Here is a 16,097-nt window from a genome sequence, read left to right as displayed (position 1 = left end):
AAGAAAAGAAGGAAGGAAGGGAGGGAGGGAGGGAGAGAGAGAGGAAGGAGAAGGAAGGAAAAGGAAGAAAGGAGGGAAGAAAGGAAGGAAGAAAAAAGAATAAAGCCTATAGTAAACATTATACCTAATGGATAAACTTTAGATACAGTCTCTTAAAGAAAAACAAATAAGAATCGTGTAGATCAATGACTATCATTGTCTGTGATTGATGTGATGATATACCTAGAAAAAAATAGACTCCACAGACAAATTATTAGAACACATAAAAGCTTTTAGATAGTTCTAAGACTATCCTATAAAAATCAGTGTTAGTTCTTTATACAAACAAAACTCTAGTAGAAAATGGAGAGATAATACCATTCATAATAGCAAATCCCATAAAATATGTAGAAATATCTTAAGAATACATAAAACCTCTATAGAGAAATTTTTTTTTTAAAAGATTTTATTTATTTATTTTTTCCCCCCAAAGCCCCAGTAGATAGTTGTATGTCATAGCTGCACATCCTTCTAGTTGCTGTATGTGGGATGCGGCCTCAGCATGACCGGAGAAGCAGTGCGTCGGTGCGCGCCCAGATCCGAACCTGGGCCGCCAGCAGCACAGTGCGCACGCTTAACCGCTAAGCCACGGGGCCGGCCCTCTATAGAGAAAATTTTAAAGCTCAAATTAAGGATATAGAATATGAACTGAAATCATGGAAAGACATTTCCTGATCTTGAATTGAGTGATACTATAAGGAGATCAGTTCTCTTCAAATCTATATATTCAAAGTGATCCCGTTTGAAATTCCAGCTGGTGGGCCGGCCCCGTGGCTTAGCGGTTAAGTGCGAGTGCTCCGCTGCTGGCGGCCCGGTCTCAGATCCCGGGCGCGCACCGACGCACTGCTTCTCCGGCCATGCTGAGGCCGCGTCCCACATACAGCAACTAGAAGGATGTGCAGCTATGACATACAACTGTCTACTGGGGCTTTGGGGGGATAAATAAAATCTTAAAAAATAAATAAATAAATAAAATTCCAGCTGGATTTTTTTCAAAGGAATTCAGTAAGTTCCCTTTAGTATTTCAATCAAGGAGTAAAAGTCCACACATGCCTAAATAAACCTTGAAAAATTCATAAAGGAGGAAACACCTCATTAAATATTAATACTATAAAACTATAGAAAGAAAACCATATGATGTTGTCAGAAGAACTTGTAGACTAGTGAACTTAACAAAGAGTTTAGGGACAGACCCACGTATATATGGCAACCTAATATTTGATAAAGATGACACCACAAATCGCTGTGAATTGCTTAGGAGATGGTGTTGGGAGGACTGGCTAACTATAATCAGAAAAATAAATCTGGGTTTCTAACTACCACCAAATGTAAAGGTGAATTCTAGATGGAATAAAGACAAAAATGTTAAAGTAAACCTATGAAATTAAGGAAAAAATATGGGCGAATACCTTTGTGATCAATGGCATGGAAAAAAACCTTCAAATGCACAAACCATAAGGCAAAATAATTGGTAAATTTGATTACAACAAAATTAAGAACATCTCTTAAAAAGACAGACGTAAAAGATAAGGTTAATAGACAGATAGAAGGAGAGATGATATTTATAAATGTTTGAATTTCTGCAAATCTACATTAACAATAAACAAGTGCCAATAGAAAAATAGTTAAAAAATAATGCAGAAAATTTTCAGAGGAAGAACCCCCCCGGGTTTTTAAATGACATGAAGATATGCTCCATCTCACTGGAAATCAGAAAAACAATATGAGATATCACTTCATTACCTATTCTGACAACAATTAGGAAGCCAAGGTATAGAAATTCTTATGCTCTGCTGGTGGAAATGCACATCTGGAGAGCCACTAAGTACGTGCCTATCTAATGATCCTACCATTCCGAAAACCCCTGGATACCTATTCCAAATAAACTCTTATGCATGTACTAATGAGATGTGCATGAAGACATCCATTACAATGCCGCTGGTAGAAGTGGGACATTGGAGGCAATCTCAGTATCTGTCATGGGTAGAGAGGATTATAAAAATGGTAGTTGCATGCCATGGAGTAATGTTTAGCAGTTAGAAGCAATAAATTACATGTAGCAGCATGGATGGATCATAAAAATATGGTACTGAATAAAAAATGTCAGAGAATGTGATACATAAGCTCAGCCATTTACAGAAATGAAAATTCATGCACACAAAATTATAAATATATATTTTAGAAGAACATATACAAATGAAATAAATATACATTAACCCATTAGAATGGTTGCCTAAGGGGTGAATGGGAGTGGAAATGGAGATAAAAAGGAGTGTATATATTTATTTTTAAAGCAGCAAGCAATGGGCTTTTCAAAGACCAATAACAATAACGTACCGTCAAAGGGAGAGTATGAATAACTCAGCTTTCCACTCCTGAAGTCAGAACAAGCAAACATTCAGACTTTTCTGTGATGGCCTCTTCTGTGATTTAAAGACAAGGGGTGTAAAATAATTTCTTGAAGAAAAGAAAAACTTACAGGACTCTGGCTCGGGGGGTATAATCCCAATACAACCTTTGTTTAGGTGGCAATGGCTGTTTGAACAACTTTTTAAAATTGACATATCAAGATAGCTAGGACAGTCTTGGTGGTAAAAGAGAGTCCAATAATTTGGTCCCTAAGAGGATCAATGAGGAAAAAATGTGAATAGAAGATGTGTGTAGGAACTGTCATAGTGTAGAATCAAGATTTCTTTCTAAGATGTTCTGTCCTGACCCCTGGAACCTCTCCTGAAAGTGCCTTTTTCTTAGGCTTTCCTCCCTGATGGCCCTAATTTCTGTTTCTAATCCCATTTCTTCTGCTTCAGGCTACAGAAGCTGGGACAATCTTGCTCCAACTCTCTTTCCTATCCACTCTCTCCAACTTCCCCCATTCCTGTTGTGCAGTAAGAAGGAGAAGTGGGAAGGTGAGGGCTCTGTATTGTACGACTTTGGGGTAGCCATGCAACTGGCTCTCTATACCTTAATCCTAAATGCAGGTTTACATAAAAACATTATCACATATATTCGTATAGACTTCTATGTAAGTTGCATTATGGGTTAAATCTACTTTGCAGTCTAGCCTGGGATCCTAATCACCATGTGAAACATTTCACCTGGACTTTCAACCTAAAGACTTTCAAATTTTGGCTGTTATTCATTGTCACATTTGTCCAGAGGTGCAAAAGAAGGCTTTCTCACAAATGAGGCTCCTAATGCAATATCCACAATAGAAAAAGCTAATTTGGGATTAAGTGATTCAGGAGGAGGGACAAATGAACCCAAGGAAAGAATACTCAAGACTTAAATGAGACTGCTTAGGTCTCATGTGACCTCCAGAAAGACCATCATGATGTGAGGTATTGTTTCTATGGGAAAATATTCTAACCCAGCAGGGTAGGCTGAATAATGACCTCCCAAAGATGTTCATGTCCTAATCCTCAGAATTTATGAATGTTACCTCATATAGCAAAAGGGACTTTGAAAATTCAGTTAAGGATCTTCAGATGGGGATATTATCCTGGATTATCTGGATGGGCCCAATGTAATCATAAGGTCCTTACACGAGGAAGGCAGGAGGTCAGGGTTGGTAGTAGGACATATGACCATGAAGCAAAAGTTAGGAGTGATGTGAGAATGGGCCCACGAGCCAAGAAACGCAGGTGGCCTGTAGCAGCTGAAAAGGCAAGGAAGTAGATTCTCTCTTGAAGTCTCTAGAAGGAGTGTGGCCCTGCGGCTACCTGAATTTTAGTCTTCTGATCCCTGTAACTGTAAGAGAATAAACTTAGGTTGTTTTAAGCCACCAAGATTGTGGTAATTTGTCACAGCAGCAATAGGAAACTAATACACACACTGACTTCAAATGAGCCTTTGAATCCATCTGTGATAAACTGCATTTTCCAAAGATAGCTGCAGAAATATCTCCTGTCTCACATACTCTTCTGCAGTGTCATCTTGCTGCTCCCTCATCACTATATGGAGTCTGTCCTTGCCACTTCTCCCCCTTGAACCTGGGTGGAACCTGGGATCAGTAGAATATGGTGGAAGTGACAAAATGCCTCCTAATTGGCCTGGCAGCTTCCACTTTCTTCCTCTTGGAAGCTAGCTCCCATAAAAGAAGTGCCACTTTAGGACCAGCATGCTAAGAGAAACTCAGCCACATGGAGAAGCCCTGAAACCTGACATATGGAGACGTGCCATATGGAGAGAGAGATGCCAAGGAGACCGAGCTGTCAGACGAGTGAGTGAAAAGCTATCTCGGAAGTGGATCCTTCAGTGTGTGCAGCGGGGACAAACAGCCCAACCAAACCCTTTCCAAGCACTTGACCCACAAATCATGAGCAAAATAGAAGGAGTATTTTAAGCTACTAATTTGGGGAGTTGTTTGTTACTCAGGAAAAGATAACTAAATCCAACTTTTTACTAAATTGGTGACTATCTGTACAACAAGGTGATATCTATAATGTTATCTTCAGTGGCTATTAAGAAATGTGACGTTGTTGGCACTAAATGACCCCTAGTTACTTTAAAGTCCATAAATGTTTTATCTCCATCATTTCAGCTGTTATTTCTGCCAGATTGCTATATCTAATTTCCTAGAGTTGTAGTGAGGAATAAAATGGGTGAAGGAAAACTGCTTTGTAATATTGAGGCATTACACAAATATTATTGTATTAGCCTCTACACAACATTGGAAGAACTGAAAGTTGCCTGCAGCAATCAGAAACGCTAGCTCATTCCATTGACTTAATTGGAGACACTTTCCAAATCAGGCTGTGGTCTACAGATTTGAGGATAACTTCAGGTCTCTGCTACAGAATTAAGAGCATAGATTTATGTGATAATAAATTTCCCTGCTAATCCAAGATCTTTTTCTCTCTCTGCTTTAAGGTTCTTCTTCAAAGAGAAGCTTCCATACACCTATTTTTCATGGTTCTGTATTTATTGTAATCTTGCTTGTAGATTTTTAGTTTTTCAAATATGTGGATGGAAACATTTAGGGTTGATATTTTGAGTGCTGAATCCTGTAAATCCACAGAAGCGTAAAGTTTCTACTCTTTGGGTAATTTCTATCTTGGATGACTTCAGATCAAGTTATGTGTGTCTACTCTGAGATCACGTTTGTTTGCATTTTCAGGTTGTCTTGGCTCTTTCCGAGCTGGACTGTTCACTGCTGCACGTCAGTCGACGAATGCTTTTCCTGACCTCAGGAGCTGTGTCAATGGTAAACACCCTACCGTCAATTTAAAACACAAAGCAAAACAAAACCTGCAAGTACAGTACACCGGTCAATATAGCTAGTGTTTAAAAATCAATAAACGAGCCCTTGGAGAGTTGTGTGCCCAGCAAGGAGGTATTTTCAGATGTAAATGCTACTGTTTTACTCAAAGTGAATTTTCCATCTAATGTTTAAATTAATCGTGTTCGTTATTTACTAAACTTCAGGTCATTGACTTCAGAATGTTATTCCCAGCAGCTTTATTTTGCTGCCTGTTGCATAATCGTGTAGTATGCATGTTACAGTTGTAATAGGTCAAAGTGGAGCCGTGTTTACTCTTCTAACTTCTGACATCAATAATATAAATGTGGAAAATGTTACGATACCAAATTAGCCTTCTCCCTCTGAAGTTCACGTAGGGTCTAGTGATAATTCTGGTGGATTATTTGTCTCTAATTTGCCAGTTTCCCAACTGAGAGTCAGAGAGAAAAAGGTAAAACTGCCAGATGTGAATTGGGATGTTTGTCCAGTGAATATTTTGCATGCAACATTGGCATTATCTAGATATTTATTTGCATTTTCTCTAATTTAAAGTTGGTTATAATTACACAAGTAAAACAGTTTGCCTGAACATGCACATTTAATTCACATTTTATCTTTTTTTAATTTACCAAAGGACAGGAAAATAATTTGATAATTTTCTGATGTCTTTCTATCATACTAACTAATACCTAGTTTATTACTACTTTTAAAAAAACTTATGGGGTCATTTTTTGAAAAATTCAGTAATTAGGTTTTAGCTAGGTTTTTAAAAACATTTTTCTTCCAAGTAACAGAAATTTCCTCTGAGTAACTTAAGCAAAGGGGAATGACCTGGAAGGATGGAAGGAACTCGTAGATTCAACGAAGCCTTGAGCAGCAGGTGTGGAAATGTGCAGGGACCAAGGGGCCACTGTGGTATCTAGTGAGGGGTGAGAGACCACAAATGAGGAAAGAAGCAAATGGGCCTATCGTTTAAGATGGTGATAAAGTGCTGTGACATTTTATGAAGAAAACATCTCTCCCCGAGGAATCACAGAACTCTGCTACACGTTGTCTAATGTCTCAAAACCATTGTTTCATATATTTCAACCAGAGTTCTATTTATTTAAGGCAGGAGGATAAGTCTGGTCCCTGTTTCTCCATCTTAGCCCAAGATGGAAGTCTCAAATTCTTTTTTCTATTGATATTGAGAGTAGTTTTATTCTGAATATCTCATGAAATTGTTTTAAGGATCAAGTAAGGTAATATATATGAAAAATATACAAATTATAGTTATAATGTACTGTATATGTTTGGAAATATAAAAGTAGCTTCTTTTTGCAAAATAATTATAAATGTTTGTCTAATGGACTCACTTTTTTATGAAAAAGTATTATTTCAAGGAAGGAGTTATAGTTTTTTTTCATTGATTGTAGGCTTTGTGCGCAGGATTTCTATTAAAGGGCATATAATTCCATTTTACCATAGCATGTGGTAGAAATGAAACAGGTGTCTATTTCCTTCAGCCATTCCAAACCAGTGTAATCCTCTGCCGTGCAATGAAGATGGATACATGAACTGCAAAGATGGCCAAGCCACGTTCACGTGCATTTGTAAATCAGGCTGGCAAGGAGAGAGGTGTGAATTTGGTAGGTACAAGAAACCCACCCGGCTCACCTGGACTGGCATCCTGAAAAGTTCTCTGAAGGCTTCATTACTTTAAAAATAATTTGTTTTCCCCTTTTTAGATATAAATGAATGTAAAGATCCCACAAATGTAAATGGAGGTTGCAGCCAGATTTGTGACAACACTCCCGGAAGTTACCAGTGTTCCTGTAAAAGTGGTTTCGTCATGCTTTCAAATAAAAAAGACTGCAAAGGTAAGAGCAAGAAGGTAGAATGAAAAGTTGTTTACTGTGTGAGAGCCAAGTCCAGTTAGAAGAATTTCCCCAGGAAATTCTTTTTTTTTTTTAATTTTATTTATTTATTTTTTCCCCCCAAAGCCCCAGTAGATAGTTGTATGTCATAGCTGCACATCCTTCTAGTTGCTGTATGTGGGACACGGCCTCAGTATGGCCGGAGAAGCGGTGCATCGGTGCGCGCCCGGGATCGGAACCCGGGCCGCCAACAGTAGAGTGCGCGCACTTAACTGCTAAGCCATGGGGCCGGCTCTCCCCAGGAAATTCTTGGAAAACTCTCTGGTTATAAGTCCTTATAGTAAATATACATTATTATCCACCTTGAAGCATTGGGATGCTATTGGACAGCCTTTTAGTTTATTGTTTATAGGGTATTTTGTTATTTGGAGTATTGTGTTGTTTTCTTAGTGTATGTATGTGTGTGCATGCACATGTGCGTTTTAATAAAGAATTTCATTGTATCCTTGCATACTTCAGTCTTTGCCAAATTGTTGTTTATACTTTTTTTAGACACTAATATTATTTCCTTTATTCCAATAAGATAAACAGCTATACAAAGAAATCCACCATAATCCTTAGTAACTTCTTCCATTGTATTTTATATTTCCCTGTCAGAAATACCTTTATAATTTCCAATATAAACCCTTCATCTTGCTCCTCATTTCCTGTTGTGGTTTTGGGAAAGATGAAGATCTGGTTTCCTTTCTCTGTATACATTTAAGATCACATCGTTGGTCATAATTCTTTTTTTTATTTCAGACTTAAATAATCCCTGTCAGTTCAGCTTTTTGTTGTTGTTGTTGTTGAGGAAGGTTGGCCTTGAGCTAACATCTGTTGCCAGTCTTCTCGTTTTGCTGAGGAAGTATGTGGGACGCTGCATGGCTTGATGAGCGGTGTATTGGTCCGTGCCTGGGATTATTGCGGGCTGCTGAAGCGGAACGCATGGGCCAGCCCCCCCACTTTAGCTTTTTAACAAGTCATTTTACTAGTGTATTTTTTTTATTTTTCTTTATGCTTCTCTTTCCCCCAAATTTTGACTTTTTTCTCTCTGTATGATGTCTTTTCCATTAGACTGTTGTAGCTGCCATAACTAAATCTTCAAATAAGTGCTAGGTGTGGGGATGGCTGAAAATGAGATTTTCCAGCCTGGAGTTAAATTTTGCCTTTAGAAATTGGAAGCAAGTTTTCCTTCCTTCCTTCCTTCCTTCCTTCCTTCCTTCCTTCCTTCTTTCCTTCCTGCCTCCCTCCCTCCCATTTCTTTCCTCCTCCTCCTCTTCTTGCAGCAAGGTAAGGAAATTTACTAAGTTAAAGTACAAAGTTTTCTTGTTCAACTCTATTCATATCTGCTTTGTTAAATCCCCAAATTGAATTCATATTCAAGGAATAGTCTGTCTCTCAGTGCGCTGTAGAGTTTGGTAGACTATGGTCTATTCTAAAGTGAAGTGCATTAACTAACAATTTTTTCTAAACAATTATCCAATTTGTGACCATATATCTTTCTTGTCGGCCTATTTGAGGGTCTGTTTGAGGTTTGAAATTTAGAATACCAGTATCATTAGAACACCGTTACAGAAAACCATCATAATGCAGGACACCATATGCATTCCATAAGCAAATAATCCCATTCATACTTCCACATTTAAATACTTGAATAGTCTGTCCTTCTAAAGAATTTGTGACATATTTTTAGTTGAATGATATTTAATCCTTATCCATTGAATTAATACACATATGTAAATTATTACAAAAAGTTCTCTTATATGTAAGAATGTCCCTGATGACCAGAACATATGTTCTCGTATACTTTATTTACATAGTCTTTTATCCATGATACCTGAGTGATAGAGTACAGAGCTGTTAGAAGAATATCTATGCAGCTATTACAATAGGGCCTTTGCCAAGATGTGGATTTTCTTGGGATCAAGTTGCCAGTAAATGTCTAAAAATGCAAGAATAAAACTTCTCATTAGACATTGGATGTCATATAGAGTCATAAAATACAGTCAGTATGGTGCTATAACCCGAACGCATATAATTTAAATAATTCCTTGCAATATGCCTCAAACCAATACTTTTACCTTGTTTTAAAAATATTGATCTTATAGCTCTTTTTAAAAAAATAGCTATTTTAGTGGCCGGCCTGGTGGCGCAAGCGGTTAAGTGCTCGCGCTCCGCTTTGGCGGCCCGGGGTTTGCAGGTTCGGATCCCGGGTGTGCACCGACGCACCACTTGTCAAGCCTTGCTGTGGTAGTGTCCCATATAAAGTAGAGGAAGATGGGCATGGATGTTAGCTCAGGGCTAGTCCTCCTCACACACATAAAAATAGTTATTTTATTTTGAAGTAATTATAGATTCACATGCAGTTGTAAGAAATAATAAGAAGAGATCCCATGTGGCCTTTTCCCAGTTTCCCCCCAGTAGTAACCTTTTACAAAACAATAGTGCATTATCATACCCAGGATATTGACATTGACATGGTCAAGATACAGAAAAATTCCCTTACCATAAGGGATTGCTTCTGTTCTTTTTGTGCATGTTATTATTATTATTATTTTTTGGTGAGGAAGATTGGCTCTGAGCTGACACCTGTTGCCAATCCTCCTCTTTTTGATTGAGGAAGATTGGTCCTGAGCTAACATCTGTGCCAGTCTTCTATTTTGTATGTGGGTCATTGCCAGAGCATGGCTTGATGAGTGGTGTAGGTCCACGCCTAGGATCCGAACCTGCGAACCCCAGGCCACTGAAGTGGAGTGTGTGAACTTAACCACTATGTCACTAGGCCAGCCCTTGTGCATGTTATTTTAAATAGAGTAGTGTCTGAAATTTTGACTACTAGTCTGTGGAAAAATTAAACTCTCAACTACTTAGAGTAGAAAATATATTTTTCATTCTGAACTTGTCTTAAGAGAGGAGAGGAGAAAAGTTCACTAATAGTTACATCTCCCTTGAACTATCTCTGTCACTCATTTTGTTTTCTCCCAGGTGCTTGTGTAGTAACTAGTTGCAGTCAATACTTTGTCTCCTACTTGATTATGTAACATAAACACATTTGAAATTTCTGGAACATTAATTTTGCACTAAAATTTGTATTGGATTAACTGCATCTTTATAAATACTTTGAGGCCTTCTCAATCTCATTTTAATTTTGAATCACTATTGAATACTTTAGGCAACAATAACAGTATGCAGATTTAGTTATTGTCTATTTCCAAAGGAAAAATGTAAGACTGATGTGCCATCTCATTTTTAAATTCATATTTGTGATAATACAGAGTGACTGTATGTTAAAGACCATATTTCAGAAACATGTATTTAGGAATACATATTAAGAATATGGTGAATCTCTTCTCTCATTTATTTTCATGCTGTAACCTGGTAGATAAGAAAGGAACTAAAGCCCTCTCCTTCTTTTATGTAACTAAAAGGAACATGGCAAACATCCGTCAAATTCACTATGCGTTTGTATCAAGAAATCATATTTAGTGAACTAAAATATGGTGATAGATTTCATATTTTGTTATTGTCAGGCCACTCTGTTGTCTCATTGCATATGTTAAACTAGGTCCAGGAAACCCACATCAAGGGTTCTTTGCAAGCATTTTCTGGTATGGGAAAAACGGTTTTTAATATATTGGTTTCATTTATAGATGTGGATGAATGCTCTGTGAAGCCAAGCGTTTGTGGCACAGCTGTGTGCAAGAATGTCCCAGGATACTTTGAATGTGAATGTGCCGAAGGCTACAGCTACAATCCCATATCGAAGTCCTGTGAAGGTAGAGTTGCAGGGGTGTCATTGTTGACCTTGGAGGGGGTGGGTTTCAATCCTGATTTTGTATTAGAAGCATCGTTTCTATTTGACATCAACAGTCAGGTTTTCTAAGATGGTACAATTCATGATATAGTTTGGTCGACTAGGTCATCATTGGCTTCCTTCCAGAGAACAAGTTTGTGGGGCACGTGGTCTTTAGGTTAGTGTTATATCCTTCTTAGATTGGCCCTCCAAGCTATGTATGAATTGGAGACTGCCTGTGTGTGATAAAAGCAAAATAAACACATTTTCACATCATTTAAACCATATTCAAAGATAAAAATAATTTCAAGCTAGAAGGAGAAACACACACATTCAAAAAGAAAGACAAGCTTAAAAATCATGTGGGTGTTATAAGGAGGATAGTTAGAAGTTTTCAGTTTCATGCCAAGCTTTTCAGTGATTTTCTGTGCATATATCAGTATGTCATTTATTGTAAAATAGGAAATGACACAGTTCTGTTATAATTAAATATGCATAAAAGTCTCGTAATAAACAAATGACAACCAAGCTCTAGAAATTTGGGAAGGACTGATCAGTGATACCAGTGCTTGTGGATCTGGGAGAGCCCCTGACTTGGTGTTGCTTCATTTGGCTGCAGTGGTGCTGCCATGTTCCTCAGGAAGCTTAGACGTATGAGGAGATTTTGTTTTTTTTATCATGGATATGTACAAATTATTTCCCATCTTCCTTTAAATTTTTAAAAATTTCAAAATAAATTTAATACCATGACTAAAACTAATCAAATCAATAGTAATTTTTCTATTGTGACAAAATATATTTAAGATCTAATGTGCCCTTTTAACCATTTTTTAAGTTATTTTATTAAAGTCTTATTGGCTTATAACATTGTGCAATTTCAGTGTACATTATTATATTTCAGTTTCTGTATAGACTGCATCATGTTCACCACCAATAGTCCAGTTTTTATCAGTCACCATATTTATGTGCCCCTTTACCCCTTTTGCCCTTTCCCCGTCCCCTTCCCCTCTGGTAACCACTAATCTGTTCTCTTTATCCATGTGTTTGTGTACCTTTTGTGTATGAGTGGATCATATGGTGTTTGTCTTTGTCTGGCTTGTTTCACTTAACGTCATATCCTCAAGATCCATCCACATTGTCACAAATGGCACGATTTTGTCTTTTTGTATGGCTGAGTAGTATTCCATTGTATATATATATATATATATATATATACCACATCTTCTTTATCCATTCATCTGTTGATGGGCACTTGGGTTGCTTCCCACCTTGGCTATTGTGAATAATGTTGTGATGAACACAGGGATGCATAAATCTCTTTGAATTGTGGATTTCATGATCTTTGGGTAAATACCCAGCAGTGGGATAGCAGGATCATATGGTATTTCTATTCTTAATTTTTTGAGAAATTGCCATACAGATTTCCATAGTGGCTGCACCAGTTTGCATTCCCACCAGTGGTGTATGAGGGTTCCCTTTTCTCTACATCCTCTCCAACACTTGTTATTTCTTGTCTTGTTAATTATAGCCATTCTGATGGGTGAGAGGTGGTATCTCATTGTAGTTTTTGATTTGCATTTCCATAATAATTAGTCATGTTGAACATCTTTTCATATGCCTGTTGCCATGTGTATATCTTCTTTGGAAAAATGTCTGTTAATATCCTCTGCCCATTTTTTGATCGGGTTGTTCATTTTTTTATTGTTGAGTTGTATGAGTTCTTTATGTATTTTGGAAGGTAACCCCTTGTTGGATATGTGATTTTCAAATATTTTCTTCCAGTTGGTGGGTTGTCTTTTTGTTTTGTTGATGGTTTCCTTTGCTGTGCAGAAGCTTTTTAGTCTGATGTAGTCCCTTTGTTTATTTTTTCTTTTGTTTCCCTTGCCTGAGTAGAAAAGATACTACTAAGACTGATGTCAAAGAGTGTACTGCGTATATTTTTCTTCTAAGAGTTTTATGGTTTCAGTCTTACATTCAAGTCTTTAATCCATTTTGAGTTAATTTTTGTATATGGTCTAAGATAACGATCTACTTTCTTTTGAAAATGGATGTCCAGTTTTCCCAACGTCATTTATTGAAGAGGCTTTCCTTTCTTCATCGTATGTTCTTCATCGTTTGTTGAAGATTAGCTGTCCATAGATGTGTGGGTTTATTCCTGGGCTTTCAGTTCTGTTCCATTGATCTGTGTTTCTTTCTGCCAGTACCATGCTGTTTTGATTACTGTAACTTTGTAGTATATTTTGAATTCAGGGAGTGTGATACCTCCAGCTTTGTTCTTTTTTCTCAGAATTGTTATGGCTATTCAGGGTCTTTTGTTGTTCCATATGAATTTTAGGATTCTTTGTTCTATTTCCGTGAAGAATGTCATCGGGATTCTGAATCTGTAGATTGTTTTAGGAAATATGGATGTATGGTAACCATTTTTAAATGTACAATTTAGTAGCATTAATTACATTCACAGTTATGCAGCCATTACCACCATCTGTTCTGAAACTTTTTCATCACCCCAAACAAAACTCTGTAACCATGAAGCAGTAAATTCCTCCTCCTCCCTCTCCCAACCCCTGGTAACCTCTAATCTGCTTTCTATCTCTATAAATTGGCCTAATTTTATTTTATTTTATTTTGTGAGGAAGATCGGCCCTGAGCTAACATCTGCCAATCCTCCTCTTTTTTTTTTCTGCTGAGGAAGACTGGCCCTGGGCTAACATCCATGCCCATCTTCCTCTACTTTATATGGGATGCCACCACAGCATGGCTTGACAAGTGGTGCGTCGGTGCATGCCTGGGATCCGAACCGGCGAACCCTGGGCCACCGCAGCGGAGCGCGAGCACTCAACCGCTTGCGCCACCAGGCCATCCCCGCCTAAATTTAGAATAGATTTTTTTTCAATTATTTATACTCTTTTTGAGATTTTGATATCTTACCTCCTTGTGCACTCACCAAAAAATATCACCCCCAAAACCATTTCTATTCTTCCACCACTCCAGATAGAAATTACTGTGGTAATTTGCAGATTAATCATTAGCCAACTTCATCATCCACATTGTAGTTTTATTTAATGAATGCCAACTTTTTAAGAAAAAATTTATATATGATATATATATATAATATTTTACTACTTTAATCATATATCATTTGATTTTAATGGCATTGAGGGGTCATTAATTTTGGGGTTCTATTTTAAGGCATTTTGTGGGAGAACTTATGCTATAATAGTATTTATGAATTTGGGAATTTTCAAAGGTCACAGGGTGCATTCATCAAAAAGAGCAAGGATCTTGTGTAGCTCTGAAGTGGACTTTAGCTGAAGCATATTATTACAACTTTTCAAGAATGAGTTTCTCAAAATATGAACCGGGGACAGGGACCACATAGAAGATTTCGCAATAGAGGAGGTAATAGCATAGTGAGGTTTTTTTTAAAAAAGATTAGTTAAAAAGAAATAAGGTTATGTCCTTAAATTTATTTCCACCATTAATCATTGCATTATGAAAAGTCAAATGTTCTTGATATTGTCATTTATTCCAAGTTACATTAACCTTCATTTAAAAGGGATCTTTTCTTCCCTTTCATCTCCTCTCCCCTCCCCTTCCATTTCTTTTTTTTCTTCAAAGCAAAGAATTGAGAGGTAGTTTCATTGGAATTCGTATAATCAGAATGACAGGTAACTTGAGATGCTGTCTTTTTTCTTAAAAATGAGAAAATTAGTATAAATTGTTATATTTCTATTAATTATTAATTACTGAAAGTTATACATTACATTTGTTTTTTCAAGTATGTAAATAAATAGAAATTACACTTATAACTCATTTAAATTTCTATGCCAAGTGTATAAATGTGATTTGATGTCATAGGGATTTCTTTCATTAAGGACCGATTATCATTGATTATTTCATACTGAAATGAGAATACTCCTTCTTCTATTGGATTGAACATTTAGGAGATATTAAAATTTATGTTCTCTTTTACCCCAGATGTGGATGAGTGCTCTGAGAACATGTGTGCTCAACTTTGTGTCAATTACCCTGGAGGTTACTCTTGTTATTGTGATGGGAAGAAAGGATTCAAACTTGCCCAGGATCAGAAGAGTTGTGAGGTAACCATTTTGTGATGCTAAACTTCCCATCTCTTTTTTAAAGTAGGAGATTCAGGTACTTATTTTCACAGAGCTGAAGTGAGTCAGGAAAATACATATATTTTATAGTAATTGCTATAGTTCTAGGCAGGCTATGAGTCATAATATTTTTACTAATTTTGGTCAAGTGAGTGTAAACATCGGGGATGATTAGTGAGTGAGTAAAAGCCGGGCAGCTGCAGAGTCACCGCTCAGAGATGCTCATCTGTGTAGCCTGCACACTTACAAAATGCAGAGTGTATGTTTACTTAAGAAACTAGGAAAAACTGAGGTTCCTTCTCTTGTTGAGAAAAAATCTTCCATAGAAACCTGGTGAAAACATTTTCCAGGGCCTGCTTCTCTTTACGGCACTCTAGAAGTTTGATGATGCCTGAAGCATTGTTAGCACTTGCGAAAGTGCTCATAAAATTTCAGGAGGAAACAACTTCATCAGAATAGGAGTTAATGGGGTTTAAGTACATCAAAATTCAGAAAGGACTGTTTTGTTAATCTGTATCTCTCAAACTTGCTTGTAGTTACTTCAATGTAATTCATAATTGACCCAGAAATTAAATTTTGGGGGTAAGTTCAAGTTTTTCCTCCATTGAAATAAATAGGTCAACATCTGAAGCTCTTTTTTTTTTCCCAAATGAGAATCACGTGTTAGTGATCCTTAGTCCAATTCTTGCATCTCTTTTACTTTTTACAAGTGAAGGTGAAATTTTATATGTTTATGGCAGACAGTAAAAAACAAAACAAAACAAAAAAACCGCTAGATAATGATTTAATCAGGTGTCTACACATACCTCCACATCTGTTACCAAGACAAAGCTGTATGTATCCAAAAAATGTGACATTCGATATTATGCTACCTACCTGATAAGAAGATAAAGTAAACTAGTTGGCGTGTGTACTAACTTTGGTGGTACTTCACTGAAATGCTGTGCTGTGTGAATGTCTGTTTTGTAATTTAGTCTCATAATTCCAGATTTGTTGTGGTCGCACATCACCAT

The 16,097-nt window shown here is 37.1% G+C and overlaps 1 protein-coding gene across 1 annotated transcript in view; it reads left to right on the top strand.

Moving 5' to 3' along the window:
• The window catches only part of PROS1 (protein S), a 57,983-nt gene that overhangs the window by 24,654 nt on the left and 17,232 nt on the right, over positions 1-16,097 (top strand). Inside the window, exons 4-8 of the mRNA XM_058555627.1 lie at positions 5,156-5,242; positions 6,784-6,906; positions 7,006-7,137; positions 10,824-10,949; positions 14,945-15,066. Coding sequence (XP_058411610.1) covers positions 5,156-5,242; positions 6,784-6,906; positions 7,006-7,137; positions 10,824-10,949; positions 14,945-15,066 — 590 coding nt within the window. The remainder of the gene's footprint in view (positions 1-5,155; positions 5,243-6,783; positions 6,907-7,005; positions 7,138-10,823; positions 10,950-14,944; positions 15,067-16,097) is intronic.

This window comes from Diceros bicornis, chromosome 15 (assembly GCF_020826845.1).
Source record: "Diceros bicornis minor isolate mBicDic1 chromosome 15, mDicBic1.mat.cur, whole genome shotgun sequence".
NCBI classification, from domain to species: Eukaryota; Metazoa; Chordata; class Mammalia; order Perissodactyla; family Rhinocerotidae; genus Diceros; species Diceros bicornis.
Note: the sequence above shows the minus strand (reverse complement) of the source record. Positions and strands in the feature narration are given on the sequence as shown.